Source organism: Topomyia yanbarensis, chromosome 1, assembly GCF_030247195.1.
Source record: "Topomyia yanbarensis strain Yona2022 chromosome 1, ASM3024719v1, whole genome shotgun sequence".
In the NCBI taxonomy this organism is placed as follows: Eukaryota; Metazoa; Arthropoda; class Insecta; order Diptera; family Culicidae; genus Topomyia; species Topomyia yanbarensis.
Window position 1 is genome coordinate 164,555,161 of NC_080670.1, and position 27,425 is coordinate 164,582,585.

At 41.4% G+C, this 27,425-nt stretch overlaps 3 protein-coding genes across 4 annotated transcripts; 2 read left to right on the forward strand and 1 right to left on the reverse strand.

Moving 5' to 3' along the window:
- The first annotated feature begins 4,645 nt into the window (after positions 1 to 4,645).
- LOC131680159 (zinc finger protein draculin-like) lies at positions 4,646 to 6,706 on the forward strand. The gene is made up of 4 exons (XM_058960884.1): positions 4,646 to 4,893; positions 4,960 to 5,141; positions 5,193 to 6,089; positions 6,150 to 6,706. The coding sequence occupies exons 1-4, from the start codon at positions 4,756 to 4,758 to the stop codon at positions 6,655 to 6,657; spliced, it is 1,725 nt and encodes a 574-aa protein (XP_058816867.1). The 5' UTR covers positions 4,646 to 4,755; the 3' UTR covers positions 6,658 to 6,706.
- A 7,586-nt stretch (positions 6,707 to 14,292) lies between these two features.
- LOC131680169 (protein Aster-B) lies at positions 14,293 to 16,624 on the reverse strand. Its single transcript, XM_058960892.1, has one exon. It carries the CDS (start codon positions 16,483 to 16,485, stop codon positions 14,356 to 14,358), a length of 2,130 nt encoding a protein of 709 aa, XP_058816875.1. The 5' UTR covers positions 16,486 to 16,624; the 3' UTR covers positions 14,293 to 14,355.
- Positions 16,625 to 18,993: 2,369 nt separating this feature from the next.
- Positions 18,994 to 21,704, forward strand: LOC131680177 (zinc finger protein 180-like). 2 transcript variants are annotated; one of them, XM_058960904.1, is made up of 5 exons: positions 18,994 to 19,181; positions 19,247 to 20,409; positions 20,463 to 20,748; positions 20,836 to 21,084; positions 21,464 to 21,704. In XM_058960904.1, the coding sequence occupies exons 1-5, from the start codon at positions 19,134 to 19,136 to the stop codon at positions 21,698 to 21,700; spliced, it is 1,983 nt and encodes a 660-aa protein (XP_058816887.1). In that variant the 5' UTR covers positions 18,994 to 19,133; the 3' UTR covers positions 21,701 to 21,704. The 2 variants fall into 2 exon arrangements, with proteins under 2 accessions (XP_058816887.1, XP_058816881.1); XM_058960898.1 differs by lacking the exon at positions 20,836 to 21,084 and adding an exon at positions 21,124 to 21,375.
- Positions 21,705 to 27,425: the final 5,721 nt, after the last annotated feature.

Here is a 27,425-nt window from a genome sequence, read left to right on the forward strand (position 1 = left end):
TGATTTTTGTGCATCATTGACTACAGGATAGTTTTATGCTATCACTATAACAATTAGAAATTGTTATAGTGATAGCATAAAAATTGTAAGTGGATTTAAATTCTTTGATTAAAGCTTTAAAAAGTGCACAGATGAATTTGGGCCAACTTTTTTTTCTTTTTTTAATTGCATCGTAATGAAAAATGACGCGGTGGGGAAAATATATTTTTATTGTTATTATTTAATATTTTTTTGCACAATGGTTCATAATTACAAACGAAAGACACAAAAACGTGATGAATATAGTGTTCGTCGAGCAATGGCTCCGATGTAAATGGGAACATCTTTACGTGCTACTGCTCGTGATTTTGACATTCCAAGATTGACATTAAATTCCATTTTCTTCATTTTACAATTCAATAACGTAACAATCATTTATTTATCATTGAAAAACCATAAAATTTGGGTAATACCTGTACTAAATCAACCAAAAACATAGGCGGTCGGGTTTACCCCACCATTTTTGAAAACAGCAAAAATGAACGTTTTCGTACAACGCTTGAATCTCAAAATTTTCCCAAGATACGAATGAAACGCTTTACTTGGAAAGTTGCTCAGAAGTCTAACCTGTAATTTGGTATATAAAACGACTTGATCCGATGTAAAATGAGCATTTTGCAGCCAAAACCATTTACTAGGTCGGATTTGCCCCACCTTACCCTACAAATAAACTTACATTACAAAAAATCTGTATTTTCTTATGCTGAACAACATCTTGGTACATTTTGAAATTCTACAAAATTACCAGGAAAAGTATTTTGAAAAAAGCAATTTTCAGGGGTATATCAAAGAAATCTCCACAAATGTAAATTAAAATCGATAGATAGACACATAGTCTCTTCAGCGAAGTTAATACTTAAGATATTCTCAACAACTTTGCCAAAGAAAGTTTTTTTTAATTTTCATAAACATAAGCAAAAACTTTCTTCTCAGCTTTAGAGGAATTAATCACCCAACTAATACTTTTTAAATGCAAAAAAATATAAATAAACTTTGCTGAAGACACTATAACTAAAAATGTCTTTCGTGGTTCAAATAACTTCTTTCACCTTTTTGCCAATTTGGATCCTCGTGTGAATTGAAAATGTCCAAAACTATCGATTTTCAACTGCCAACAACCTGCCCTTCAATATAAAAAGTTCGCAAAAAGTTGAAAAAAATTCAATTTTGATGCACCGACGGTACATTGAAAATGCCCAAAACTATTGATTTTCACTTACCAATAACTTCTTCAATATAACAAACTTTCCTCAAAAGTTGAAAAAATCCATTTTGATACATCGTCGAACCCCCTGTGTATTGAAAATGTCCAAAACTATTGATTGTCAACTGCCAATAACTTTCCCTTCAATATAAAACTCCCGAAAAGTTGACAAAAAAAATCCATTTTGACACATCGTCGGACACCCCCCCCCCCCCCTCCTGTGCATAGAAAATGTCCAAAACTATTGATTTTCAACTGCCAACAACATTTCCTTCAATAGCTATTCATTTCTAAACAATTGAAAGTTAACCGCATCAACTTCAACCCCAATAAACGGGAAAGTAACGCAAAATGTATCGCGATAACCGATGAACCGACTATGACGATGAAAACGACGATACAATTATCGACGATGACGATGAAGGCGACGATACATTATCGTTAACGGAGTTTCCGATGACGTTGACGGGTGGTTAACGTTATCGGCGATGAAGATTAATTATCGATTAACAACCCTGGTAAGCACGTGGTAAAAATAAGTATGGCGTCCGGGATCACAAAAGAGCAAATGTTTACATCACTAACCAATCAGAATGAAGTATGGGACCACGTGCTTCTGTTTTCTTCTTCATTTCTACTTGTTTGCCCGAAAAAAGTGACAGCTGATGCACACATAGAAAAAAAAAAAAATGTGTACACCTGTATACACCTCGGGTCAAACCATTCGGAATCCTGAATGGAGTCAGTATAGATTCCAGCTCAAATACAACAACCGATTCCGAAATCGATTGAGTCCGAATTGCTCGGTCAAACCATTCGGATTTTGATTCGGAATCCTGAATGGAGTCAGTATGTATTCCAAATCAAATGCAACAACCGATTCTGAGTCGGAATCGGTTGTTGCATTTGATTTGGAATCCATAATGACTCCATTCAGCAATCCGAACCGGTTCCGGAATGAGTTTAACTTAGAGCACTCTAGTTAGAGTGTGGCCAAGAGGCCATGACGTATCCAAACGAACATGAAATTTGACGTATTTACAATAGAAATACGTCAGATTTCTGCTCGTTTGGATACGTCAAACGCGTCTTGGCCGCACTCTAACTAGAGTGCTCTAGTTTAACTGGGTGCCCACTGAGACGTCCAAAAAATTGTTTCAAAATCGTTCAACACGGGTCCAACGATGGACGTTTGTTGAACGGTTATTTGGACGTTGTCCAAAATGTTCCAACGAACGTCCTTCATTGGACGATTTTGAAACCAACCGTTTCTTAGAGGGTGGTTCCCGATCAAACCATTCGGAATTTGATTCGGAATCCTGAATGGAGTCATTATGGATTCCAAATCAAATGCAACAACCGATTCTGAGTCGGAATCGGTTGTTGCATTTGATTTGGAATCCATAATTACTTCATTCAGAAATCCGAACCGGTTCCGGAATGAGTTTAACTGGGTTGTTGCCGAGGGTCTGCCCCAAAGGGAAGAAGAGCGTGTCCAGGTAAGAATAAGAAGAGTGGCAGATTTGACAAGCGCAAAACAGATTCAAGATAATCTGCATAAGGTGCATGCATGTGTGTACAATAATATTATTGGTGACAAACGCCTTGAGGACCTCAAAAAGGCTGAAAGCACTAGTTTCTATATTCAAAACATTGTTTTAATTAATTTTGATTTTAACAACTTCTTTTTTCTGGTAGTAAAGCAGTATTTACGCAATATAGATGTTGCCAATTGTAAAACCAAAACTCTCGCTTTACGTATGCCTATACCTTATCTGGTATCATCTTGGGTTTTCACGTCATTTGCAGCTTGACAAGACCAAAATTTGACAAGACCATAATTTGATGTTGGAACGGTCTATCCCTGAGAATCATCATAGGAAGGGCAATCCCTCGCTGCCAGTATCCCGGTTTTTATAATAAATTTGATGGAAAAAGTTAATTTTTTGTCAGAAACGGTTGTTGCATTTGATCGAATTCGTTGCCATAATTCTCGCACAAATCGCGCAAAACGCTCGCAGAAACTCTGCCAGCATCAATTTCGCTTTGCTCAACTTTTGCTAACTTTCTGCTTGCCACGCTGACCGGGCTAGGGCTTGACCGGGTTGCATTTGAATTGGAAACCATACTGACTCCATTCAGAAATCCGAACCGGTTCCGGAATGAGTTGGGGCACAGATAACAGACGTTTAGGCTCGATTTGAATCGGGTGTAAATACCCGCTACTGAGATTCCGAATAAATCAGACGTCTGAAACACGTTTGGCAAACGTTTGTAGATGGCGCAATGATCGATGCAATGCAGTTAGAGTGCAGCTGTCAAACACGTATAGTAAACAGTTGCGCAGATGGAAGTAGTGAAACACGGATTTCCAACGTTTATCAATTTGAAAGTTTACACAGGTTTTTGAAGAAATTTTGTTCTAGCCTAAACGTCTGTTATCTGTGGTTGGGGGTTTGAAGACAACCCTCTAAGAACGGTTGGTTTCAAAATTGTTCAATGAAGGACGTTCGTTGGACCAATTTGGACAACGTCCAAATAACCGTTCGATAAATGTCCATCGTTGGACCCGTGTTGAACGATTTTGAAACAATTTTTGGACGTCTCAGTGGGAATGTACACACGGACTACACAGATACGAAAAACTACCAAAAGTTGAGCTCTTTTGACTCAATCTCGGGGCATCGTGGAATAAGGTAAAATTAGGTAAACCGTGTTGAAGGTAGTTTCCCTTTAATCACGGCAAAAACCACAACTCATTGACAGGTTTTTTATACTAAACCTTGAATTATATATGCCTAAATTTAAGTTGAATCTACCTAATTTTGCGTATACCTCAAACAACTCAAAAGTACCTTATTCCATGGAAGGCCTCGACTGAGTCGAATCCCGGTCAAAAAAAATGCGGACGAACATGGACAGGCGATTTAAACAGTTTGACGTTTAACTCAACTCGCCTGTGCTAAATGCCCCTAGGAACAAATGCAATTTGCGAATGCGATTTAAAGGCGATTTCAACACATAGACAAATTTTCTGGCGGCTGAAAAGGACTTGGTTGTTTATTCTGCGGGTTGTTTTATTTTTCCGTGCACAGAGGCTGTCATTCAGAGATGCCAGGTTTGCAGACAAGTCTGCAAATTCGCAGACTTTTAATATAAGCTGCAGATTTTTTCGATGATGCAGATATTTGCAGATTTTCTAGTTTGGTTGCAGATATTTGCAGATTTTTTAGTTTTGTTGCAGATATTTGCAGATTTTTGAATATAAAGGCTTTTGGTTACACTAGCTTTCCTGACATTTTTTGTTCTTCCCAGACATTTAAAATTATTGTTGCAGACATTTGAAAAAAGTACCTGGCATCTCTGCTGTCATTTGCACTTAGTACCGTTTGACATGTTTCCCTAGCCTTTCCTGTTGCAAGTTTGAAGAATTCCCAATAATAAAATTCGTTTTTATTTTCGAGTTGTGAACAAAACGATAGCAAATTATTTTGTTTTGCGTTACTATAACTATGGAAAGTGCAATAGACATACAAAATATATGCCGTCTTTGTTGCAAGAGTAAGAAGCGGTTGAACGATATCGCCGTTCTCGAGAAAGACGAGAAATATCCGTTGAAACAAATTTTCACCGATACTCTGCGGTTAGAGGTAAGATGAAGCTTCTATGTTTGCTATATTCTCAATTATAAACAGTTTATAATATTCTACACACAGTATAATTCCGAGGACGGTTTACCGCAAAGCATTTGCAAATTATGCAGCACAGAAGTGCTCAGGATTCACAAAACAGTGGAAGGTTACCGGGCCAATGATGTGCTACTTCGGAATCAGTTGAGAAGTACTGTCAATAACGATATAAAACCAATGCTGTCAATAGAAATTCTAAGTCAAACAGAGTAAGTTTCTTTGATGGTTGACAGAAGCCAGAAATATTTCTTTTCCATTAGACAGGATGACCCGATCATCGATCAACCTGATATCAAGGAAGAAGAACCGGAATATCTCGAAAATTATAGCCCAGCTTCAGATGCGGAATGTTTTGATAATCACAATTCAGCCTTAGATACGGAATATGTTGAGAATCAAAATTCGGGTTCGGAAACGGAAGACCAGGATGAGTGGCCACCACGTGACGAAATAAATGGATCGAATGTACTGGCAGTGTCGCCGAAAACTCTACCAAAGGGGTCGTGTATACTAAAATCAAAATCGACTATTCCTGAGAACAGGATACACCCACAAAAATCACGGCGCCATCGCCGGGATTCGGAACATCCTTATCGCCCTCGTTTGAATGATTTTAAATGCTACATCTGTAAGAACGAATCTTTGGAGTCCAAGCAAGCTCTACTTGCTCATTTGCATTCCCATTCTGATCAGTTACCTTACACTTGCACCATCTGCGTAATGGAAACGATAGTTATTGAAAGTGTTACGACATTAAATATACACAAACGTATGCACGAGAATCCATACAAATGCGATTACTGCGATCGACGGTACACCGATAAACGTAACATCGGTCTGCATGTGCAGTATTATCATCTGGGAGAAAGTGCTCCCTGTCCGTCCACTTGTGAGCAATGTGGAAAAGTTTGCCCTTCAAAACTGTCTTTGAAATGGCACCAGGTTGTTCACACCAAACCGCTGACATGTGAACAGTGCGGCAAAGTTTTCACTCAAAAGAGTAAACTTCGCCGGCACACTCAAAAACGCCACGGACAAGCCAAACAGTTCCTGTGTCATATTTGCAATAAAATTTTGCATTCGCTCGACGCAGTTCAACTTCACATTGAGAACTTACATTCGGAGAAACAGTTGCCCTGTTCGTTTTGTCCGAAAAAGTTAGTACTTTGAGTTAAGTAACGTTACTCCATGAGTTAATTTGGAATTCGTTTTTTCAGATTTAGTGCCAAGCAAATGCTTCGAATTCATGAGAACAAACATAAGCGTGATCCTAGCTATAAGCCTCCGCAAAGCTATAAAGAACACTACACACTTCTGGACGGCGCCGATGAAGGGTGGTCGCAGTGTAAAATATGTGGCACCAAGTTCAAAGGAAAAACTATCTTTCCGCATATGAGAACGGTACATTTTGCGCAACAATACCGCTGCGAAACTTGCGAAGCTACTTTCAAATGCAAGGAAAGCTACGATGCGCACGTCCTGGAGCATGCGTTCGGCAAGACGTTTCGGTGTGCAATATGTGGTAAGGAGTTTTCCACGAAGAAGTTTCTGGTAACACATCTTAAAACGAAGAAACATAGGGATCACCCGTTGGCAAAAAATCTGGACTGGTTAACTGCTCAAGCTAAAGATTTCAAGCATAAGGTCGAAGGTACTCTGCATGATCAGGGGACGGAAGAACTCGATTCGGCTGTCGCTGGATTGATGCAAGGTAGCACTAAGTAACTACGATAAGTTTTTGTTGGTTGACCAAAAATAAATATCCATTTTTAGAGCTCTGTGACTTTTTTTATCCCTTTACGGGGTGCCAACCTTCCAGATTTATCTGGATTCTTCCAGATTTTTGAGCCTCGTCCATACATACAGATTTATGTTTGTCTGATCCAGATTTCAGGGAATTTGTCCAGATTTATCAAGACAATTTTGAAATATAACAAAATAAGTTTCAAGAATGCATCTGTAGCTGGCCGGGCTACGTCGTTATAAGATTAATTCAAATCGGATTTCCTTCGGAAAAGGCGTAGGTTTGCCGATGAGAACGAATGGATCCTATTGAATTAATGGTGATATTACGGCCTTTCGGATAGATACAACACACCTGCTTCTACTTTTCGGATTTAACACTTACTCCGGATTTCGGACAACACAACTAGCACGTTCCATTGTTACAATTGGACTGTTTATTTTATTCAAAAAAATAAAATTTATATACAAATTTTCTTAATAACTAATAAGGTTTGTTCATGTAACAGAGAGAGACAAAATCCCTAGCTTTCTAAATCTATGTATGACGCGGTAATTACAAAGTTTATTTAGGAGACCTGTGCTATTGCTATTTATTTCCTTATCTTTCTGCCGTCTAGACAGCACCTCAAAATTGCCTAAAACAGAAACAAAGCCTTTCGTCCTAATCTATGCCGCTCATGTTCCAGGAATAGGAATAGAGAAAACTAAAAAATGCATTTATGACTTTTATTCCTGATTCTGCTGGCGCGGTAAGTAATCTTATCTCCATATGGTTCTATTTGAAATTAAATATGCTTGCTATTGTGGGAGTCTATACCGGAGACGAAAGAAAATTACTTGAAATTAAATTAAACAAATCGTAACGATCGCGTTCGTTACAGCATCCTTGATTCATTTTTGAGAAAGCTGGAAACACAATATACCAAAGTTTTTTGGCTGAAACTCAACAATTTTTTTCCGAATTTTCATCAGCTAGAAGTTTCAGCAGTCCAAAATTCTGGAAACCTTGAGACTCAAATTGAATCAATGTGCTCTATGCTGAAAATTAAGCAATTACATTTCCAAATTAGCAGTGCATTCGCCGAATTTTCAGTAAGCCGAGATATTTTTGCTAATATACATTAGTAAAATGCAACAAATGTAGCCCATAGTGAGGAATGCACCTTTCCCTCACTATGGGCTATACTGCCCATGATGGCATATCAGTCCTATAAAGATAGGAAATCCCATAGAAAACGGGACAAATATGCGATCATGGGCAGTATATTTGTTGGGGAGCTAAACGGCTTATGAAAACAAGCATCGAAATTCATAGTAGTGTAGATTCTCATTGGCTCACGAAACAGATTTCGATACCGAGAAAAATTCTCGACAAACATATGATTACGGCCTAAAAGCCAACTGTCAAAATCCACTTTGAATGGAAATTTCGGACAAACCGTTACACGCCAATCACAGATGTTGGTAGTACAGGAAAGAGAAAAGTTTACTCTTTCATAAACTGTTGTGAACTGTATTCTACTAGTAACGGGTTGTCTGGAATTTCCATTCAAAGTTGATTTTTAAAAGCTGGCTTTTAGGCCGTAATCACATGTTTGTCGAGAATTCTTCCGCCAGGGAATTTTCAGTCGGTGTATGCTTGTTACACCGCCGGATAATATCCGAGTACATCTCGATAAAGCTGGGAGCTAAACTGCCGTTCTACGCATAATTGTCTCATGTATACAGGGAATCCCATAGAACATGGGACAAATATGCTTATAACGGCAGTAAATGGCTCAAAAAGTAGATAAGTGTCGGGAGAAATTCACGCTTCAGGGAACTCTCAGTCGAAGTACGGTGAGTTCACCACCGGGGACTATCCGAGTAGATTGTGATAAAGCTGAGAGCTAAATGGTTCAAGGAAACGGGTATCGTATCGGTGTCGGGAGAAATTCCTCCGTCGGGGAACTCAGTTGAAGCAGGGTGAGTTCACTGACGGGGACTATCCGAGGGGATCGTTATTAGGCTTAGGAGCTGAATGACTCACGGAAACAGAAAAGCAGTAGCTAAACTAGCTCAACGGGAGTGCCAACCGGCACATCAAGATCAACGCCAGTCACATCCTGATTACGACATACTGATCATGGCGAACGTCAACGGATATCACATGGATCACGAATGGGACGGCGACTTTGGGCTGACAGGCGTCCTGTCCTAATCCCTGAGTAAGGTAGAATGACACGGACATGAAATGGCAAGTCGGTTAACAATACGACTGCCTCCGTCTCGCTAAAATCTTGGCAGGTTTTTGGATATGTTCAAAACTCGTCATCGATAGTTGGTGGTACTAGATTCGGATGGACGATTCCTGATTTTACGCCCATCTGGCTCCGAATACTACTCCCCATTAAGGGTAGTGTCAACCTTAGCATGACCTTTCTGCTTGCATACATGACCATGAGATCACGAGAGGCGACTACGTACAAGTTTAGATTTAGAACAAGAAACCCTCACATACGGAGTAGGCGCAGCGCAACCGTCCACCTGATGAGTGGTGAGGACTGAGCACGTTGAAGCGGCTGTTCTAACAAGAATAGTGAAGGCCTGTGACACCGCAATTTCGCTAAAAAATGAAGCCACGCAGTAGACGACGCTCAAATTACTGGTAGAGCACTAGGATAGGATCCGCCAGCTGGCTTCTTCTTATATTTTGCCAATCCCTGCTGAAAACGACATACCCCCACTCGAGCAATGTTGCCAAAATATTTGTTTTGTTACAGTCGTGTCCAAAACTTAAATTGTTCTGATTAAAATATTCTATATTATGTATCAATTTCACGCTCCGGGAAAAATCAATGATTTAGTCTTTATATCCGCATTTAAATGATCATTACGGGTTTTCCATCGGAATACAGCAAAGCAAAATAATATATATTTGTTGTTGGCCATTACGAAAAATATTTCGATGCTCTTCATTTTTGTAAGTTGCTTTCTGAGTCGAGCAACCTCATTCACAAGATCAATCTTCTCTGTTCGCATTTAGTTTAAATATTCTAAAACTACTTTTTTGCAAGGCTTAATTTTTGTTTAGTTTGTATAGGTTCCAGTACTGCATGTGATTTTTTCGGAGAAAACAGCAGTAGAAAATAACACGCTCCTATTTACACCGATGATTGATGCAGTTGAAAACTGTAAAATTCAACTGTATCGATAATACTAAAAGAAGAACAAGAAGCGATTTCCGGGATAACTTTCTCACGGTTTGCTCCAAAGTATTGCGAATCTTTTCTTAAATCCACATTGCGACTTTTCAGCCATGCGCCACCGGGCCGTGCGTTGACGCGCCCATCTAGTTTGCATCAGTGCAAGTGAGAAAACATTTTGACGTTTGTTTTTGTTTCGACCGCACACGTGTGTATCCCATATAGCAACAACTCGACGAAATGCTATATTATCTCGCGATAGACAATACTCCCAATTTACTCGGCGCTGGAACAAAGACAATGAAGTTGAAAATATTTTCATACTTATGCTAAATAGTCAGTTACTCGGTTAGACTTCGAAAAGAGACATTTCCGCATTAATCCGCACTCCGCGCTACCGGATCTCTCGGAAACCTGTAGAACTTCAGTTCTGGATAATATGTTTGAATTCGTCTGCCAGAAAATGCCTTGCACTTCATAATTACAGACGGACGTTATGGAAAGAAAGCGGTATCTCTAGAAAACAAAAAAAAACAACACAGCAAACAATCGTCGTTTTACGTTTTATATCACAATACGACAACACTTCCAAGCAGCCCTTTAGTACTTTTAGTATCCAAGCCGAACGTTTGCCTATGTCACTTTCGTCCAATCACGAGCTGGTTCAGAATTGGTTCAAAAACAGGGGACAGAGCTGGCGGATCCTATCCTAGGTAGAGCAAAACACTCAATGCGCTACACGTGTAACCCGTCAGGGTAACAATTTAGCACTAGGTGGGAATATACCATTTTTTGGGTATACGCTCCGTAGAGTGAATTTATTGACATAAAATTATGCTCACCGCTGTTCGGTACCGTTCACGTTCTTGTAAATTTTGTCCATTTTTGCCTTTGTGAACGGTTTTGTTCGTCAGATATGTGTAGTAATTTTTGTTTGACATTTGTGAATAAGTAACATAGGATTAGATAGGCCACAATTATCCCTTGCTGTCGAAAACTGTGCTGAATTCGCGAAACGGTGGGTGTCAGTGACGGCAGTGGTGGAAGGCGGGCGGTTTATTTACAGCGTGCGAGAGGCAGTTAGTTTCGGACCACGTTGCAGTTCAGGTCGGTTTATTTTCGGATTTTCGGTGGTGAACGATTTATTACTGGAAAAATCCAGCCCGCCAAACAACGCGTGCGTGCGGAAATTCCCCGCAAAAGTGCCGGCTCGTGGTTCGAGAGCTGTTGTCTGGTGCCGGGTTGCCGATTAGGGAGCTAATCGTTAAGGAGCCACCCGCTTTCCCGGCTAACCATAAAGGACCCAGAAGACAACAAGCCGCTCCAGCATTGGAGGATCAGCCGAACGAGCCTAGCTCTCCTCCACGGCTAATCGTCAAGGAGAGCGAAACAGGTTGGACAGCGGATCCACCTGAGGTAGGTCACTGCGGTGTCTACCTGGGTCATTCACGGGGAGTGAGTGGACCCGGCGATTATTCACCCCGTCGCTAGAGAGGTTCCAACAAAAGAGCAAAGCTCACCTCCCTAGTTAATTGTCAAGGACCGCAGCCAGAGTAGCCAACTCAAATCTGGAGAACTCAGCCATTGCTGTCCCGGCCGGTCGAACGAAACCATCCGCCTTTCCGCCCAGCAGTAGCAGCAACAGCAGTGGAGAGAGTTGGATGGAATAAACAGTAAAATTTATTTATTTTATTTTTTTTTGTTTACCTTTTGTGTTTACATACGAAATTCCGGTAGGAGCACCTAGGCTGCCCTGAAAAGAAGGTTCCGCCGGGCAAACATGAACCCGAGTAGTGGGCAAACCGCTACTTACACACGCTGCCTGCCTCAGAGCCAGAAAGCGGGAAGTATCGGAGTCAGATACAGAGCAGCGCAAGGCAGCGTTTCGGGAAGCTATGGAGATTAAACTTCGCAAGTCAGATTGCCACCAGGAGCTGTGCCGATAAGTAGATGCCACACCGCCGGGGGACGCGTACCGTCTCGTGATGGCGAAGATGAAAAGCTCGTCGATGCCCAAGTAAACTGAAGATAATTGAGGGTCTCTTCCCGAAGCACGATCCGCCTACCTGGCCATCGATATCGTACGGCGAAGAAGAAAGAGCAAGCACGGACGATCGGCAGGTGACTCATGACGAGTTCGAAGAAGCTTCGATGCGACTAATCGAAGAAATCCTCCCGGTGCGGATGGAATACCAAACGTGGCGCTGAAAGCTGCGATCCTTGCATATCCGGACAGAATTCAGAATGGTGCCGTAGAAGTGTTCAGATGAAGGTAACTTCCCCGAAATGTGGAAGATGAAGCTGGTGTTGTTACCAACGCCAGGGAAGCTACAGGATGATCCGGCATCGTATAGGCCTATATATCTGCTGGATGCACTCGGAAAACTCCTGGAATGAATCATCCTTAACAGGCTGACTAAATGCATGGAGGGTGGGCGCGGACTGTCCAAGACGCAGTTCAAATTTGGTGGAGGCAATTCGAAGAGTGCTCGATAGCGCCGTGAAGGCATCTGAACAAAAACGACAATGGAATCGATGCTGCGCTGCGGTCAGGATAAATGTGAAAAATTTGAATGCAAGAATGCGCCAGCTGGGAAGTCGCAGTGCTGCAGAAAATGAGGGTCCCTGACTATCTACGCCAGATCCTGACCAGCTACTTCCAGCGCAAATTGCTGCTGTACGAGGCGAATGAGAGGTAAAAGTCAATGCAAGTCACAGCGGGCGTTCCTCAGGGTTCCATTCTCGGCCGGAACAGGATGTAAGATGAGGTCTTGACATTGCGGTTGCCCAGGAGATTAAAAATCGTGGGTTTCGTGGAAGACGTGTCACTAACGGTGATGGTGAGACAATTTCGGTGACGGAGACAATAGACGCGATTGAGAGCTGGATGAACGGGGTCAAACTGCAGATAGCTTACCACAAGATAGAGGACTTGTTGGTCAGCAACTGCAAAGCGGTTCAGTGGATCGACGTTGGAGAGCGCATGATTGCATCGAAGCGTGCACTGAAGTAATTGGGAGTGATAATCCACGATCCGTTTAGCTTCAACAACCACATCGACTACAGCTGCGAAAACTCGGTAAAGGCAACGAACGAAATAGTGAGGTTCATGTCAAACGTCGGTAGTCCGAGAAGCAGCACGAGACGTCTGCTAGCTAGTATTTCGTCATCGATACTGCGATACGAATTTCCTGTATCACTGGCGGAGCATATCGAGTGGTACAATCGGAGAAACAAACGAAACGCGAGGAAGATGATTCGATGGCGAGGTGGCAGCAGGAATGGGACAATAAGGAGAAAGGAAGGTGGATCTACTGGCTCATCTCAAACCTGTCGACGTGGTTCTATAGGAAGCACAGAGAGCTGAACTTTCACCTGACACAGCTCCTGTCGGGCCACAGTAGCTTTAGGAAGCATCTTCATTGTGGGAACATCGAGGAGACACCGGTCTTCGAATGTCTGAGGTTCAAAGATAAATGCATTAATCGAGAGGGCCCAACATCAACCCGGATAATATCGTCTACAGAATGACAAGCGACGTGAACACGTGGAACGCGTTCAACAAAGTAGTGACGCGGATCTTGACCGCATTTCAGCGGAAAGCAATTACCGCTGGGAAACTCTCTGTCGAAGTAGGCAAGATCCACCACCGACGGCTAGTCGAGTAGACCGCGACAGTGCACGAGTTATGGGGCGTTGGGGAGCCAGCGAACCGGACGCCTTGCTCCACCGAATTCGTCAGACCGACCTGGCACCTGGCTGCTTGTCTCGGTTTACGGGGAAATTTTCTGTAGAAGTTGGCTAGGTCCATCGTCACGGACTAGACCGAGTAGCCCACTATCTGGAGTTTGCCACTCGGATTGTCCTCGCACTAGTTCTAGACTCACAGCTAGCTTTCTTACTGCCATACATTAATGGGCAATTTATGTGGATGTTCAGAATCTGGTATGCTGTCAAACGGAAACAGTATACATTTAAGGGTTAATTTCAACACTGTTCAATAGTATGCCAAATTAGCTTTTTCCCTAAAAATATGCCAAAAGATGTAAAATATTCATTGTCAAAAAGCCTTCAGCAAAATTGTTGCTGTTCGAATGTGACCATGACGACACAGGTGTTTATTATGACTATTTCAAAATTATGTCAAATGCCCATTATACCAAATGGCTGGTTCCCATTGCAAAAGACCCATCTAAATGGAATCGATAAGATATAAGCACCTAAATGTTGCTTTATTATGACTAAGAAGACTGATTAGATAACCAGACACCTGTAATGCCTATACGAGTGATCACTTTCGACAGCGCACGCAGTCATAAATAAAAATCACCCGACCGTACCATAACGTTTAAAAACAGGGTCTATTGGTCAATCGACAAAGCAACGTTAATAATAGGGATATTTCGGCCAGCAAAGTAAAGAAAGCTCGTATACTCTCTATTTCTATTATGTAGATACGAATGGATCTAAACAAATATTAACTTTTTGCACTCTACAATTCGTCCTTGTGTATAACCTTCTGCTGACTGGTAACATTTTCGGGAATATTTTCACAGATGCTGCCAACTTTTTTCAGTAGATCAGTAACCGTGTGCAGCACCTGTTGCCACTTGACCATTTCCTTAGCGTGCTTGGCCTCCTGTTCGTGTAGTAACGCTAGCCAGTCAGCGTGCGTCATAGGTGGATTCTGCATTGTTTTCCTATCCAGCGTGTTGTCGTCGTTCCGGAACAGGGTATCGTTTTCCTCTTCCAGATTCCACAGTTTCATATAAAGAGCCACGTTGATGGACAGCAGGATTACCAGTAGGATGACAACGAACCAGGAAAAGAATGTATGCGGCGTGGAGTGTCTAGTTTTTGTTATCTTAGTAGTAACCGACGTCGGAAGCGGACTGTTTCGTAGCAACGCTGGTTCGTCCAGGATTTTGATGTGTTGGGAAGAGGTTGATTTTCGAGATCTCCGGCTTTTGCTTTTGGCAGGTGGAATGCAGTATTCGCTCTGCAGACTGCGGAGCAGTGCGTTGTAGAAATCCTCCAGTCCAACCCAGGTATTCTTCTCGATAAATCCTCGAACGAATCCGAAAATATTTTTCTTGTAGTGGACCTGGGCGTGCACTGAAAGGACTGTATGATCATCTTTAGTTCGAGACATGCAGTAGTGTTGCGTTACATAGAAACTATCCGCGTACGGAATACCTCCCTGGACTGCATTTACGTCGATCGAGTACAGTTGACCAGGTTTGCTACAATCTCGCATGACCTGGGTTTCGGTAACCTGAGCACTTCGTGGGCCTATGGTTTGAGTTATGGCAATAGTCAGACAAACCACCCGTTCCTTCAGACCATCCTTATTGACTTTCCACTCACCGTGGATCATATCGGTAGTTTTGCGACTATTATGAAATTCGGTTAAAAATTTAGACTTGGAGAAGAGAAGCTCGAACAAAATATCAACATTGATAGGAAGAATAGTATGCACCAGTTGCCGCCCGGAGTGCAGCGAATTACACTCGACTCCGGCAAAAAATTCCTCTTCTTTTTCAGATTCCGTCGAATCTGACATGTCTGTCGGAAGCAACTCTGATGGAGTTGACAAGTTACTCTCTGGACTAAATCCTGCTTTCGGATGGGTCGCTTTCTTTGATTTACTTTCCTTGGCAACCATAATGCCGGCGCACTCGTCCGAGAAATCGTTGGGTTCTTTGGGAAGTTCTTCAGAGGATTGTTTAGAAATAGTAATACTTTCACAGTTTTGATCGTACGGATCGATATAATCTTCGTCGTCACTGGTCAGACCTAGCTGATCGCCATAACAGGTATGTACCCACTGCCACAGTTCTTGTGGATTGATAGGTTTGTCCATCAATGCATTTTGCCACACGCGAAAGAGCATCAAGTACGTCTTATCGCGCGAGGTAAATGAGGTGAGAAAATGTTTCTCATTGTCAGTACATACCAGGATGGCATTTGGAATAACTCTTGCCGTTTTCTCTTTGGTGATCGATGTTACGTCTTTCCAGCGGATGGTGAGACGTGTCTCCCACACGATTATATTAGCGTGGAAGCAAAGGAAGTTTTGCGTAACATACAATCGCCCATGCACCAAAATGTCCTTCTGAATAGCACTGGAATAGTCCACAATTAATCGCTCATCGTCGGACACATCTTTAAACAACTTCTTAAATTCTTCGGTACGTGATTTGTACGAAGGATAAATTGCATTATACCAGGGAGTTTTCTTAGCTCGCTCGGTAAGATTCTTCTGATTTCTGACTTTTTCACCCTTTTCTTGCTTGTTGCTGCTGCTACTACAAGAGACAGCTTCACCTGCGACCAGTAGGTTACCACTGTCGCTAGACTTGCTGCACGAGTCGAGATTATCGTCCGACTTATCAGTGATGTTAGATGTGTTTGATATACTGCGAAGGACGCCAAGATTTGAGGTGTTACTTAACTCTACAGTGGCTGTTGTTGGTGCTGCTAGTGTTGCTGATGATGGACTGTCGGAAGTGGATAGTACAGTGGAGTGTCGAACAGAATTCGCAGAATTCAGCACGGCTAAATTGCTGCTGCTGCTATTCGAAGTCATTGCATCGTGGACGCCGTTTTTTGTATCACCCATGTAAGCCACTAAGCTTGATAATCATTTCAACACATTTTGCTTATCTATTCACTAACAGAGATAACGAATTTCAGATACAAACATTTTTCTTAGCCAATCGAGCCAATCACGAAAATTTCACTACTCATCTTCGCTACTGTCAAAGTTACTGTCATCGAAAGCAAAATATTTTAACCACTCATGAGTGTCTACACGGTAATGTCAAACAACTCAACTTAGCTTTAATATTATATTATCTCTAGACAAACATGTCAAATGGTCCTAAGTGCAAATGAGAACCTCTGTACTTTCCCTAATAAACATCTTATGATCCAAGAGCCTAACGACCTATTCAGAGAATCATCCAAAGAGCAAATACATAAATAAATACATATTTGTATTTGCAAAGAGTATGTGGAATCGTTAGACTATATGGGTTAAAGTTCGTGTATAATTTATTTTTATTAGGGTTCTCTTTCGACTATTACGGCGTCATCGTAAAACTTTTCAATATTGTTTCAGAATATATCGAATAACTCTGATTTCGGCTAGCATGTTATGTTAAGAGTTAAGGAACAAACGTATAAATGGCTGCGTTATCAGCGAAAGAGAAAGTAAACAAAGAGAAACTGTCATTTGCACTTAGGGCCATTTGACATGTTTGGCTAGAATTAAGTTTGGATAATTCAAGCATAATTTTTGAAAACAACGTAACTAACAAAAGTAAACAGAGATTGTAACTCCCCCACATTCTACGCATCTACCTGTGCATACTGGCAAATATTCGTTTCATTAGACTGTGCACGGTGACGAAGTCGACCAGCAAGTCGACATAAATTAACTTTTACTGTGAGCCGTGTTTATCAACATTGCTTCACAGCTTAATGGCAGTATTGGTAAACACGGCTCACAGTAAAAGTCAGTGAGCTTAACTGGGACATGGCGACAAATCGTGCGCCGAATCGCGCTACAAATCTTGCTGCGACGAAAAATAATCGTCGCGTCTCCTTTGGAACAGCACGGACAATAATGCTGTTGAAAAATGCACATTCGAAATAATAACGAAAAAAACTGATGCACCAACAGTGCATAAATACAGTTTCGTCATTTTAGTTTCGTTAGTTTTTGTACTGAATGTGACTGAATATATTTTGGAAACAGTGAAGTTTTTTTCTACTAGACTGACTCGTTCTCTTTGCAGTATATTTAATGCATGAAAGAAGAACATAAGCAAATCAAAAATGGTACATTGATCTTTATATGGAAGGTTGACTGCATGAAGTATTTTTTTAGTTCTATCATGTTGAAAAATAGAAAAACTTTCGGTACAATTAGGTTACTGCAGACTTAACAAAGCAGCATTACATGTTATGCAATAGAGTTAACAATAATATATTTCGTGTAACAATTCATCTGTAGCAGTAACATCCTCAAGTGGATGATAAATCAAGGTTCAAAGTTCGTCAGGAATCTTCTTGTACTAAATATTAATTTTTAATTCTTTTGTTTACGAGGTGGTTTCTTGTTATTCTTTCTAAGCTCAGTTTTTCCAACGTTTCGTTGGTTTTTTCTTTGTTTCTCTTCCTTTACTTTCCTTTTTTCTTCAGCTTTAGCCTTGTGGTATTCAACTGTTCGGCGCAATGTTAAAACAGCAGGACTACGTCGCTTGAATCGTGATGTTCCTATTCGTGTGAGTGTTTCAGGCGATTCTAGGAATTCAGCAAGCACACTCTTATTATCATTATTTAGCTGTGATATGTCTCTTAAAACATCCGAACAAATTTGTTTTCAAAATGAAAAATACGTCTTCACAACATTTCAAACTTCTTCAAAATGAAGACAAATCTTGAGCGTTTTTTCAAAACGTCATATTTGCAATGAGTTACTCTCTTTGTTTACTTTCTCTTTCGATTTTTACGGCGTCACTATAACACTTTTCACTTATTTTACAGTACAGATCAAAAGACGGTGGTTTTAACTAGCATATTATGCAAAGAGATGAGGGATAAATGTTAAGGTGACCGAATTATTAACAGAAGAGAAAGTAAACAGAGAGTAACTCATTGCAGATATGACGTTTTGAAAAAACGCTCAAGAAATCTTCAAATCTGACATCTCTGCAGGGATGCCACATGTTTTTGTGAAATGTCTGTAGAAGAATAATTAAAATGTCTGTAAAAATCTGTAGATGGTTTGTAAACTCTAGTTACACTAGAATATTACTTCAAAATTAGATTGAAATTCGAATACTGTTGTGAAGGAATCACTTGTATCCGAATACAGTTGTTATAGTGCAATTTTGCTAAACACTTTTACTCTTTTAAAAGTCTGTAGATTGCTGGCTACGTCTGTAGGAGACTATCAAAAGTCTGTAAAATACAGACATGTCTGTAAATCTGGCATCGCTGCATCTCTGGCGTCTCCCTTTGGAAAAGGACAATACTCATTTTTAAGTTATTTTGAATAAGTGTGCATGAGATGTCACCGCCACTCTATCTGGGAAAATATTATTTTGATAACCCCCAAAAAGTAAACATCGAAGAACCAGAAAAAAATTAATATTGATGGGAATAGAAGCTTTGGCTCGTGAAATAACGGCGGTTTGATAGAATCCGTCCAATTGTATTTTTCGTAATACGTAATATTTGTCTTAGCGTATAGAAGGAATAATGAGTACTGTTTTAAAAGTAGAACGTCTAGACTCGGAAGAAACACAGGCAGGTTATTTTGTTCTCTAATAATTTTTGTCAATACTAATCCCTCCATTCTTACTGCCTTGCAGCCAACGAATTTTCAGTCCGAATTCACTCCACCCCGGTTACAAATCCTTCTTAAGTACATCCGCATCAATCCTGACTTCCTGCGGCAACCTGCCTTATTTCCACGTACTCTCAACTTAGTACGTGGTGACCTTGCTGGGAATGATCTTAAATTATCCAGCTCTGAATTACTGAAAGCTATAGAATGCTGGAAGGAGCGAGTAGCACAATCGGACCAAGTCACCCTTGTTGGTCGTTCGCCGGACAGCGAATTGAAGCGTCTTTTGGCAGCCATCGAGTCTCGTTTGACTCACACCCAGATTACATTAATTCTGCAACATTTGGAAGTGGTTGGTACCGACAGCGATACGCTGTGGCCCACGATTGCAGTGGAGATGCGAGCACTGAAAGTTCCGTCCCGTCCCGAGGTATATTGGCGAAGAAGTTTTGAACAGTGGACACAGGAAACTCGACAACGGTACACGGAAGACGCTGAAAGTTTATCAGCACTTCAACAGAGGTATATTGATTTTTTGCGCGAAAGAAACGAGCTGCCAGAGGATACACCAACTGATTCGGCGGTGGGAATCGATGCGTTCGAACTGGTTATCAATCATTGTCGGACGTGCTTGAAAGTGCTTAAAGTGGGCAGTCCAAAGCAATATTTGTTTGAAGCTCGCGGAGGAACCATGACCTTGTCGGATAAGATAAATTTCTGTTTCGGAACTGAGATGAGCATCGATGATAGACTTCCAAAGTACACTTGCGGTGAATGCGTTGGCAAGGTGGAGGTGGCTTATCTTCTCAAAATACAGATTGAACAAACCGATGATGAGTTGAGGAACTTGATGGAGGAATATGAAAGTGGTGCAAACGATGAAAGTGCAATAATGGAAAAAGTTCACTTAACGGAAGACACGGAAGAGCATATTGAATCTTTAGAAGTTATTGAAGAGCAAGTAGTCATGCATGATGTACCTGATGAACAAATTCAGCTGTTTGAAGTTGCCTTAACAGAGGAAGGGGTGGACATCAGAAATAGTGACGTTCAGGAAAAACCAGAACCCAAACGAGTTATTCTGAAACAGGAATCTGATACAAATAATACGGAAATTACCGAAGAATCCTCAGAGACCTACGAAAATACGGGACATGAAGAAGCTGTTTATACCAGCACACACGAAGGGTATTTTCCACGTGATTTCTTTAACTTTGTAATCATAAACTTTTTATTTACAGATTCTCAATCAGCATATACGATGTTCCAGCGAAAACCGAAGAGCAACCTAAACTGGGGCGAAGAAAATCGCGAAACAAAATTATTCCCAGTATGCCGCAAGATTTTTTCCAATGTGAGCAATGTCGAGCTGTTTTCAGAACATTCGATCTATGGCAGAGTCACAAATCCAGACACGACCTGGAGAAGCGCTACTCGTGTCCTGTATGCTCGAAGCAATTCCGATCGGCGTCCACCCTGAGGGTGCATCGACGAACGCACACGAATGAGCGGCCTTACGTTTGTAATGTATGTATGTCCAATTGTAAATCCTTTCGCCCGTAGTTCGCTGGTTATTTGATTATTTTGTAAATATCTCCCGTTTTTGTTCTCCAGATCTGTAAGAAGTGTTTTGCACAGAACACTAATCTCACCTATCACATGAAAGTTCATCAAAACGTTCGCGATTTTCCGTGCAAGCAATGTTCGTATCGAGCACGCAATCAAAATGATCTGAATCTGCATCAGCGCAGTCACACGGGGGCACGTCCGTACGTGTGCGACATCTGCGAGTGTCGTTTTTCGACTTCGAGTAATTTGAGCAAACACTTCAAACGGCGACACATGGGCGAAAGGAACTATAAGGTTAGTCTACCGTTAATACGATTTGCACCGGTTTTTCAGGTATGCGGTAAGGCTTTTCGGACATATAGTCAGATAAAGGCACATGGTCACGTACATAAACCGGAAGAGAGACCGATAAAGTGCGATCACTGTTCCTATCGGACTGCAACGCAATCTTCTCTAGTCATTCATTTAAGGTCCCATTTGAGTACAAAACCGTATGCTTGCCCGTTTTGCAAGGTCGGATTTGGAACTTCCAGTAACATGCATAAGCACGTTCGGAACATGCACGAAAAGCTAAGACCATTTAAGGTACACGTCCGGATATTATTGTGTCGGGATTTAGTAAATTGTTAATTTTCCAAACTATCTTTCTTAACATGCATTTTCTTTTTCTCAGTGCGAACAGTGCGACAAAACATTCACTACCAAAGAAACGGTTCAGAAGCATATGGTCACCCACACACGAACCAAACCGTATCCGTGTCCGGTGTGTAACTTTACGTACAGTTGGTACAATGGAATGCAGAAACACATGAAATCAGTACACCCGGGGATACCTATACCTACGGAAAAGACCATGTTCGATAGGTACAATGAGGAGCAGAAGGTGAAGATTGACGAGGTACTAGAATAAAATGATGGGGTCTGCTTTCGGAGGCATTTGTCTTTATAAAATTTCCGAATAACTTCCTTTGACTATAATGAATCAATGAAGATAAACTACCGAAAAACTAAAAGGTTTTCATCACACCGTTATATCTATAGTAGCACCATTGGTAGTGTTACCTTCAGCAGGAAATAATTGACTATTCTTCTCTTTGTTTGGCTCGGCAGTCTTTCGGTGTTATTGCTTCGGACAATTATAAAAAGATGTGCTTCTTCGTGACCGTTGATTCAAGTCACGTCGGTAAACTTGTCGATGGTGATGTTTTGAGAGCAAGGTTATCGTATTGTTTATAGTAATTAATGTTTCTTACCCCTCCCATGTGAATTCCCTATTTTGTTCGACACCAGAAATTTCTTCGGCAGGACGAGGGGAACTACAGGTCCACATACCCTACTAGCTGCAGCACGATTACCAGTCGCATCAGGTACTGCAAATCACTGTCGCGTAGCAACAGTTTAGTGATTGCATCCGCCACCGAACAGCTGCTTGCAATTAAGGCGAAGAAGACAACAAAAAACAACCGGAAACTGCTATCAGCAGTTACGCTGAACAAGCAGCAATAGCGAATAACTTTGCCCGGAAGTTTTTCGGGCTAGGAAAACTTAACTTTCCACTGTTAACGCTATCTTTATTGTTACACATACGACTTGCACCTTGCGTGTACTTGATACAGAACTATAGTATTTTACTTTACAGGATCGAAAAAAGGTGATTCACTTTCCTTGCAGATTAATGATTATTATCGACTGCTACTGAGGAGTGAGGTGAGAAGCAAAGAAGCCATTAGTGAGGAAATGTTGGCTCACCTCACCTTCTATCACAACCCGAAGGTACATAGAGTACTTGAGAATCTGTAACTGTATTAGTGTGTTAATGGATTTGTTTTCCTCCACCTGTCGTAGCTGGAGGACAACAAACCGAAAATAGCTTTTCGGTCGGATTATTTTCATGATGGAACCTGACCAACCGGTAATGTACGTCTCCGCAATAAGTTTTACAGCGGCATCCCAGTTAAGCTCAGCCGGAAATGAACCGGAATTCTGGCTGGTTCCAGTTCGTATTCCGGCTCCAGTGACACAACCGATTCTAGTTAGAATCGGTTGTTGCACTGGAGCCGGAATACGAACTGGAACCAGCCAGAATTCCAGTTCATTTCCAGCTGAACTTTACTGGGATACAGCATTTCAACTAGGGTGACCATATCAGACGAGTAAAAAACCAGGACAGTCGAAAGGGTGCTGCATCCCCCATTACCTCTCAATCGACATTGCACTCAAAATAATCTGACTGTACAATCCATTTGTTACCCGCACTTAGCAATTATATGCGCAAAAAGAGTATATTCATCAAGCGCAAAACATAAATTTTAAGTGAAAACTGTAGAATTCAACAAGTTTACTCATAAATTATATGTGTTTTATGTGTAGGGTGACCATATGAGGCGAGTAAAAAACCAGGACAGTCAAAAGGGGACTGCCTCCCCCCGTTACCTATCAATCGACTGTGCCTTCTCCACAGGTTTTCGGCAGTTACAAATATCTCGGGTCGGGCAGGCAGAGCTTCGGCAATTAAAAAGTCCTGTGGGTCTGGGAGGAAGAGCTCTACCAGAATTTTTTTCGTGGGAATTCGATCACCGTGCTTTTTAGGATTTACACACACACACGCGAACTTCTTGCTACACCACAATCAGCGAAAGTTTCATGTTGGAGAAATCGGAAATCCTGAATTGAGCAAATGAGAGGAATTATTATGAGATCGTCTGTGCAGGACCAGGCGAGGAGTTTTCAGCACTAAAGACACGTCATTGAAGCAAAGCAGAAACATCAATGGTCCCAAGTAGCTTCCCTGCGCTATATCTGGCAATCTCGAATGACAACCATTTTCTCTCGATCTGAGGGCTAGGATCGAAACAGTTGCAAAACCTACCATTGATTCCAAATTTCTCCATTTTATCAATTGCTATATCAAAACCGGCGGATAGGTTGGTGTTGGTAATATCAGTTTGAGCGCGACTTTCCATACTCTCTGTTATGTAGTATACTTGACTATTAGTCGCTGTTCGCCGTCCCGCCATGAAACCATGCCCATGCGCGAAGCCATGTAAATCACTTAGTCCGCCTTCACTCGGTTTATCGTTTTCGTCCATGCTGTCCTCTGGATATTGTATGGGTTTTCTCACGATTACCTAGTTTGAGTCGTTTGTGGGACCAACGGGTCACGATCGTGTATCCATATTTTTTGTTATTTACTTTATTGTCGGGAGTGCTGGCATCACAATGATCAGACACGCTGTGTGTAGATTCTGTTGTTCCAGCATTCGTTGGTGGCTGAGTTGCAACTCCGTTTGTTAATGATTTAGTTAATGTTGTTGGGTTTGCTCGCAGTTGATGTTGTTCCATTAGAGACTTTCGCACATGGTTTGGCACGTAGGGATCTGTCCTTCATATGTGCACAGTGGGATTTGAGATTTACTTCTCACGATACGAGCACCTTTGGATATACCTGGAAAAAAGTTTCTCCAGGTTTCAAACTTTCACCATTACGTACTTCGACATCAATAGTGAATTTATTGGTTGTACGCGGGGATAGATCGCCATGGCCAAAATTTTAAATGCTATCAGTACCGCATTACGGGTATGCGCTTTTATTAATTGTTCCACTTCGCGAACACAAGGGCGGATTGGACAAACGACCACTGTACTGTATCGAAGATTGTTCAAATTTTGCTGCTGAGTTTTTAAATTAAAAATTTAAAAATTCATTTTAAAATAAGCGATCGATACCGCATCAATGAAAGTAACGGTGTATTATTTTCCACACTGGCTTGGGACAACTGTTATTTTTCGATTGCTTTACTAACGCGATATAGACATATAGACAGCAGACTGTATGTAGAAACGTAGCGCGATTGTAGCTTCCGATCCGATTGAGATGGAAAAGTAGACTGATTAGGAACTGGTATTGATTCTAAAGGGGTTCCATAATTACCAGCTCGAGAGAGCGCGCAATAAGGTTATTTCACGACAGTTATTGTCGTTTCGCCATTTTTCCTTTTTATGAAATTGATTTCTAGTTAAACGAAAAACTGCCACTTGCAAGAGAACTCTAGAAGAAGCAGAATCGCCAAAACTTCGATGTGTTTTCTGAGAGGTAGTTTCTAAAGGAAATTTTTCGGATCCCGGAATCATTGTTTTGTCGACATTGATAGCGGCCAGAGTTTGGTCCACTACTGGAATCGGTTCGATTTGTTCGATTGCCAAATGTTGTTGCAAACAGACTACAGCTCATTCACATGGTACGTGCATACGAACCCCTCTTTCTCTTTTCAATTTCCATGTAAAAAAGTAAATTGGAAAAAGAAATAACGAGGTACTATTGAGAGATTAAAAAGGCATCGGATGGTACAATTGAGAGATTCGAGTGTATTAAGTTTTGTTTGTCGTACTCTGGAGCAGAGTGAATAAAGCGAAAACTCGATAATTAGAAATATAACGGGTGTGCAATAAAAAAATGAGAATGATTTCAATACCTTTCTGTAATTAAAGAAAAGAGCGTAAATTCTTTTCTGTGCAACAGAATTGCTCTCTGAACTGCCTATAAATGGGAGACATGTTTCTTTTCGCTCGCGTGCTATCAGTTCAATCGAAGATGGCGTCGAAAAAGCAAGTACTCCGCGAGCGTGTTGTGCGGTTTTACGAAACACTTGGCTATCGTGGAAAAAAAAGTTTACGGTAGACCACTTTCGAGACGAAAACGTGCCCGTGAGTACTGTTTACCAGATCCTGGCATCCCTGAGCGTGGAGCGGAAGACCGGCGAAGATAATGACGAAAAAGAAGAAGGAAGTTTTGAAAAAGTTGTTCGACAACAAGGACGAAACGAGTTTGCGTGATGCCGGCCTTGATTCACCGAGCCCTCAAGATGGAGGACATCATCTGTCGGAAGAAGACTCGGTCCCCAGACAACGCGGACGGGCAGATAGCGATCGTGAAATCGCAGTGCCGGAGGATGACGAAGAACTACCGCGAGATGTCGTTCATGCTGCTCTCGAAAACCCACATTCCAGGAAATGACAGCTACTATTCCAGCGACAAGTCGGCCACACACCCTGAAGGAAAATATAAGTTTAAGCATAAATTTAAAAGAAATGTTATGCTGTACATCGCCATATCGGACAGAGGGATTTAAAACCGTGGTTCAATCCGAGCGGTCTGGCCATTAATCAACAAGTGTACCAGGAGGAGTGTCTTGAGAAAATTCTTCTGCTGTTCTTAAAGGAGTATCATGCGGTTGGGAAGTACGTCTTCTGGCCGGACAAGACGTCTTCCCCTTACGCCAAGAAGACGTTGGAGTATCTTGAGCAGAAAAAGATACCGTACGTGCCGAAAGAAAGAAACCCGACTAACTTGCCCCAGTGCCGTCCCATTGGGGTTTTTTCGGCTCCCTCAGTGCTTTAGTGTAAAAATAATTGGCGAGTCAAGGATACGAAGCAGTTGACCACCAGGATCCGAAATTGTATCCGGAAGAAGGACGTCAGTGCCGTCCAGTGCTCTTGTGAGAGCATCGCGACTAAGTGGCGTGGTACGACTGACCAGGACCCCTTCTCTAATATTCATTGACGTTTTTTTTGAAGAATAAACTTTGTGTTTTTAATAAAAAAAATCTGAATTCGATGAAGAATTTTTTTCAACTACATGATTGAAAAAACTCTCATTTTTATTAAACACCTGTTATTAGGCTTAAAGGAGAAAAACCAGGACAAATCAAGCTTTTTCCTCGACTTCCCAGGACACCAGGACAGTCAGTGAAAAACCAGGACATGTCCTGGGAAACCAGGACGTATGGTCACCCTATTTATGTGCCGAAGTTATGAAATGTCAATGCAAAAATAGTATGTATTGATATTTTTCTCATCAGATCTATGTGCGAGTAAATAGTATGCATATGCAGCCGCTAATTGCAAAAATCTATGTGTAAAATTAATAGATGTTACTGTTATATTTTTATCAGTGTGCCTTTTCCGCATGTTTTCGGCAGTTAAAAAGTTCTGGGGTCTGGCAGGCAGAGCTTCGACAGTAAAAAAGTTCTGGGAGGAAGAGCTCGTCTTTCATCGGAATTCGATTACCGATAACCTTTTTCGGATTTACACAAAGGCAGTTCTTGCTACACCACCATCAGCAAACCTTTCATGCTGAGATGGTCTGTGCAGGACCGGAGAGTTTTCAGTACTAAAAACACGATATTGACGTAAATCAGAAACATCAACGATCCCAAGTAGCTTCCCTGCGCTATGCCTGGCAATCTCCAATGTCAACCATTATCTCTCTCGATTTGAGAGCTGCAAAACCTACCATTGTTACCAAAAATATCTCCGTTTAAACGATTGTTATATGAAAACTGGCGGATAGTTTGGAGTAAATAATATCAGTTTGAGCCCGAGCTAGAAAAACTTGACATCCCTGCGTGAACTTGAAAGAAAACAAAATTCAATTCATGCCCGTCGTGATGAATGAAATGTTTGGTTCATTTCCCTCATCAAACAGAATTTTGTCTCCATTCTACCTATGAGAGAGATTATTGAGCAAATGTGCCCCAGATATAGATTATGCAGTTCACTTATGCTCGAAAATATAGAAGAAGCCAGTTTCTGCCTACAAACTGTCCACATAAAAACAAATAAATGCTTTCGTTGGT

What these genes read in the sequence shown, in the direction of transcription:
- LOC131680159 (XM_058960884.1), top strand. Translation starts at nt 4,756, where the DNA reads ATGGAAAGTGCAATAGACATACAAAATATATGCCGTCTTTGTTGCAAG. An exon ending in GAAATTCTAAGTCAAACAGA is followed by an intron (nt 5,142 to 5,192) that starts GTAAGTTTCTTT and finishes CTTTTCCATTAG; the next exon opens with ACAGGATGACCCGATCATCG. An exon ending in TGTTCGTTTTGTCCGAAAAA is followed by an intron (nt 6,090 to 6,149) that starts GTTAGTACTTTG and finishes TCGTTTTTTCAG; the next exon opens with ATTTAGTGCCAAGCAAATGC.
- LOC131680169 (XM_058960892.1), bottom strand. Translation starts at nt 16,485, where the DNA reads ATGGGTGATACAAAAAACGGCGTCCACGATGCAATGACTTCGAATAGC.
- LOC131680177 (XM_058960898.1), top strand. Translation starts at nt 19,134, where the DNA reads ATGAGTACTGTTTTAAAAGTAGAACGTCTAGACTCGGAAGAAACACAG. An exon ending in TAGACTCGGAAGAAACACAG is followed by an intron (nt 19,182 to 19,246) that starts GCAGGTTATTTT and finishes ACTGCCTTGCAG; the next exon opens with CCAACGAATTTTCAGTCCGA. An exon ending in TATACCAGCACACACGAAGG is followed by an intron (nt 20,410 to 20,462) that starts GTATTTTCCACG and finishes TTTTATTTACAG; the next exon opens with ATTCTCAATCAGCATATACG.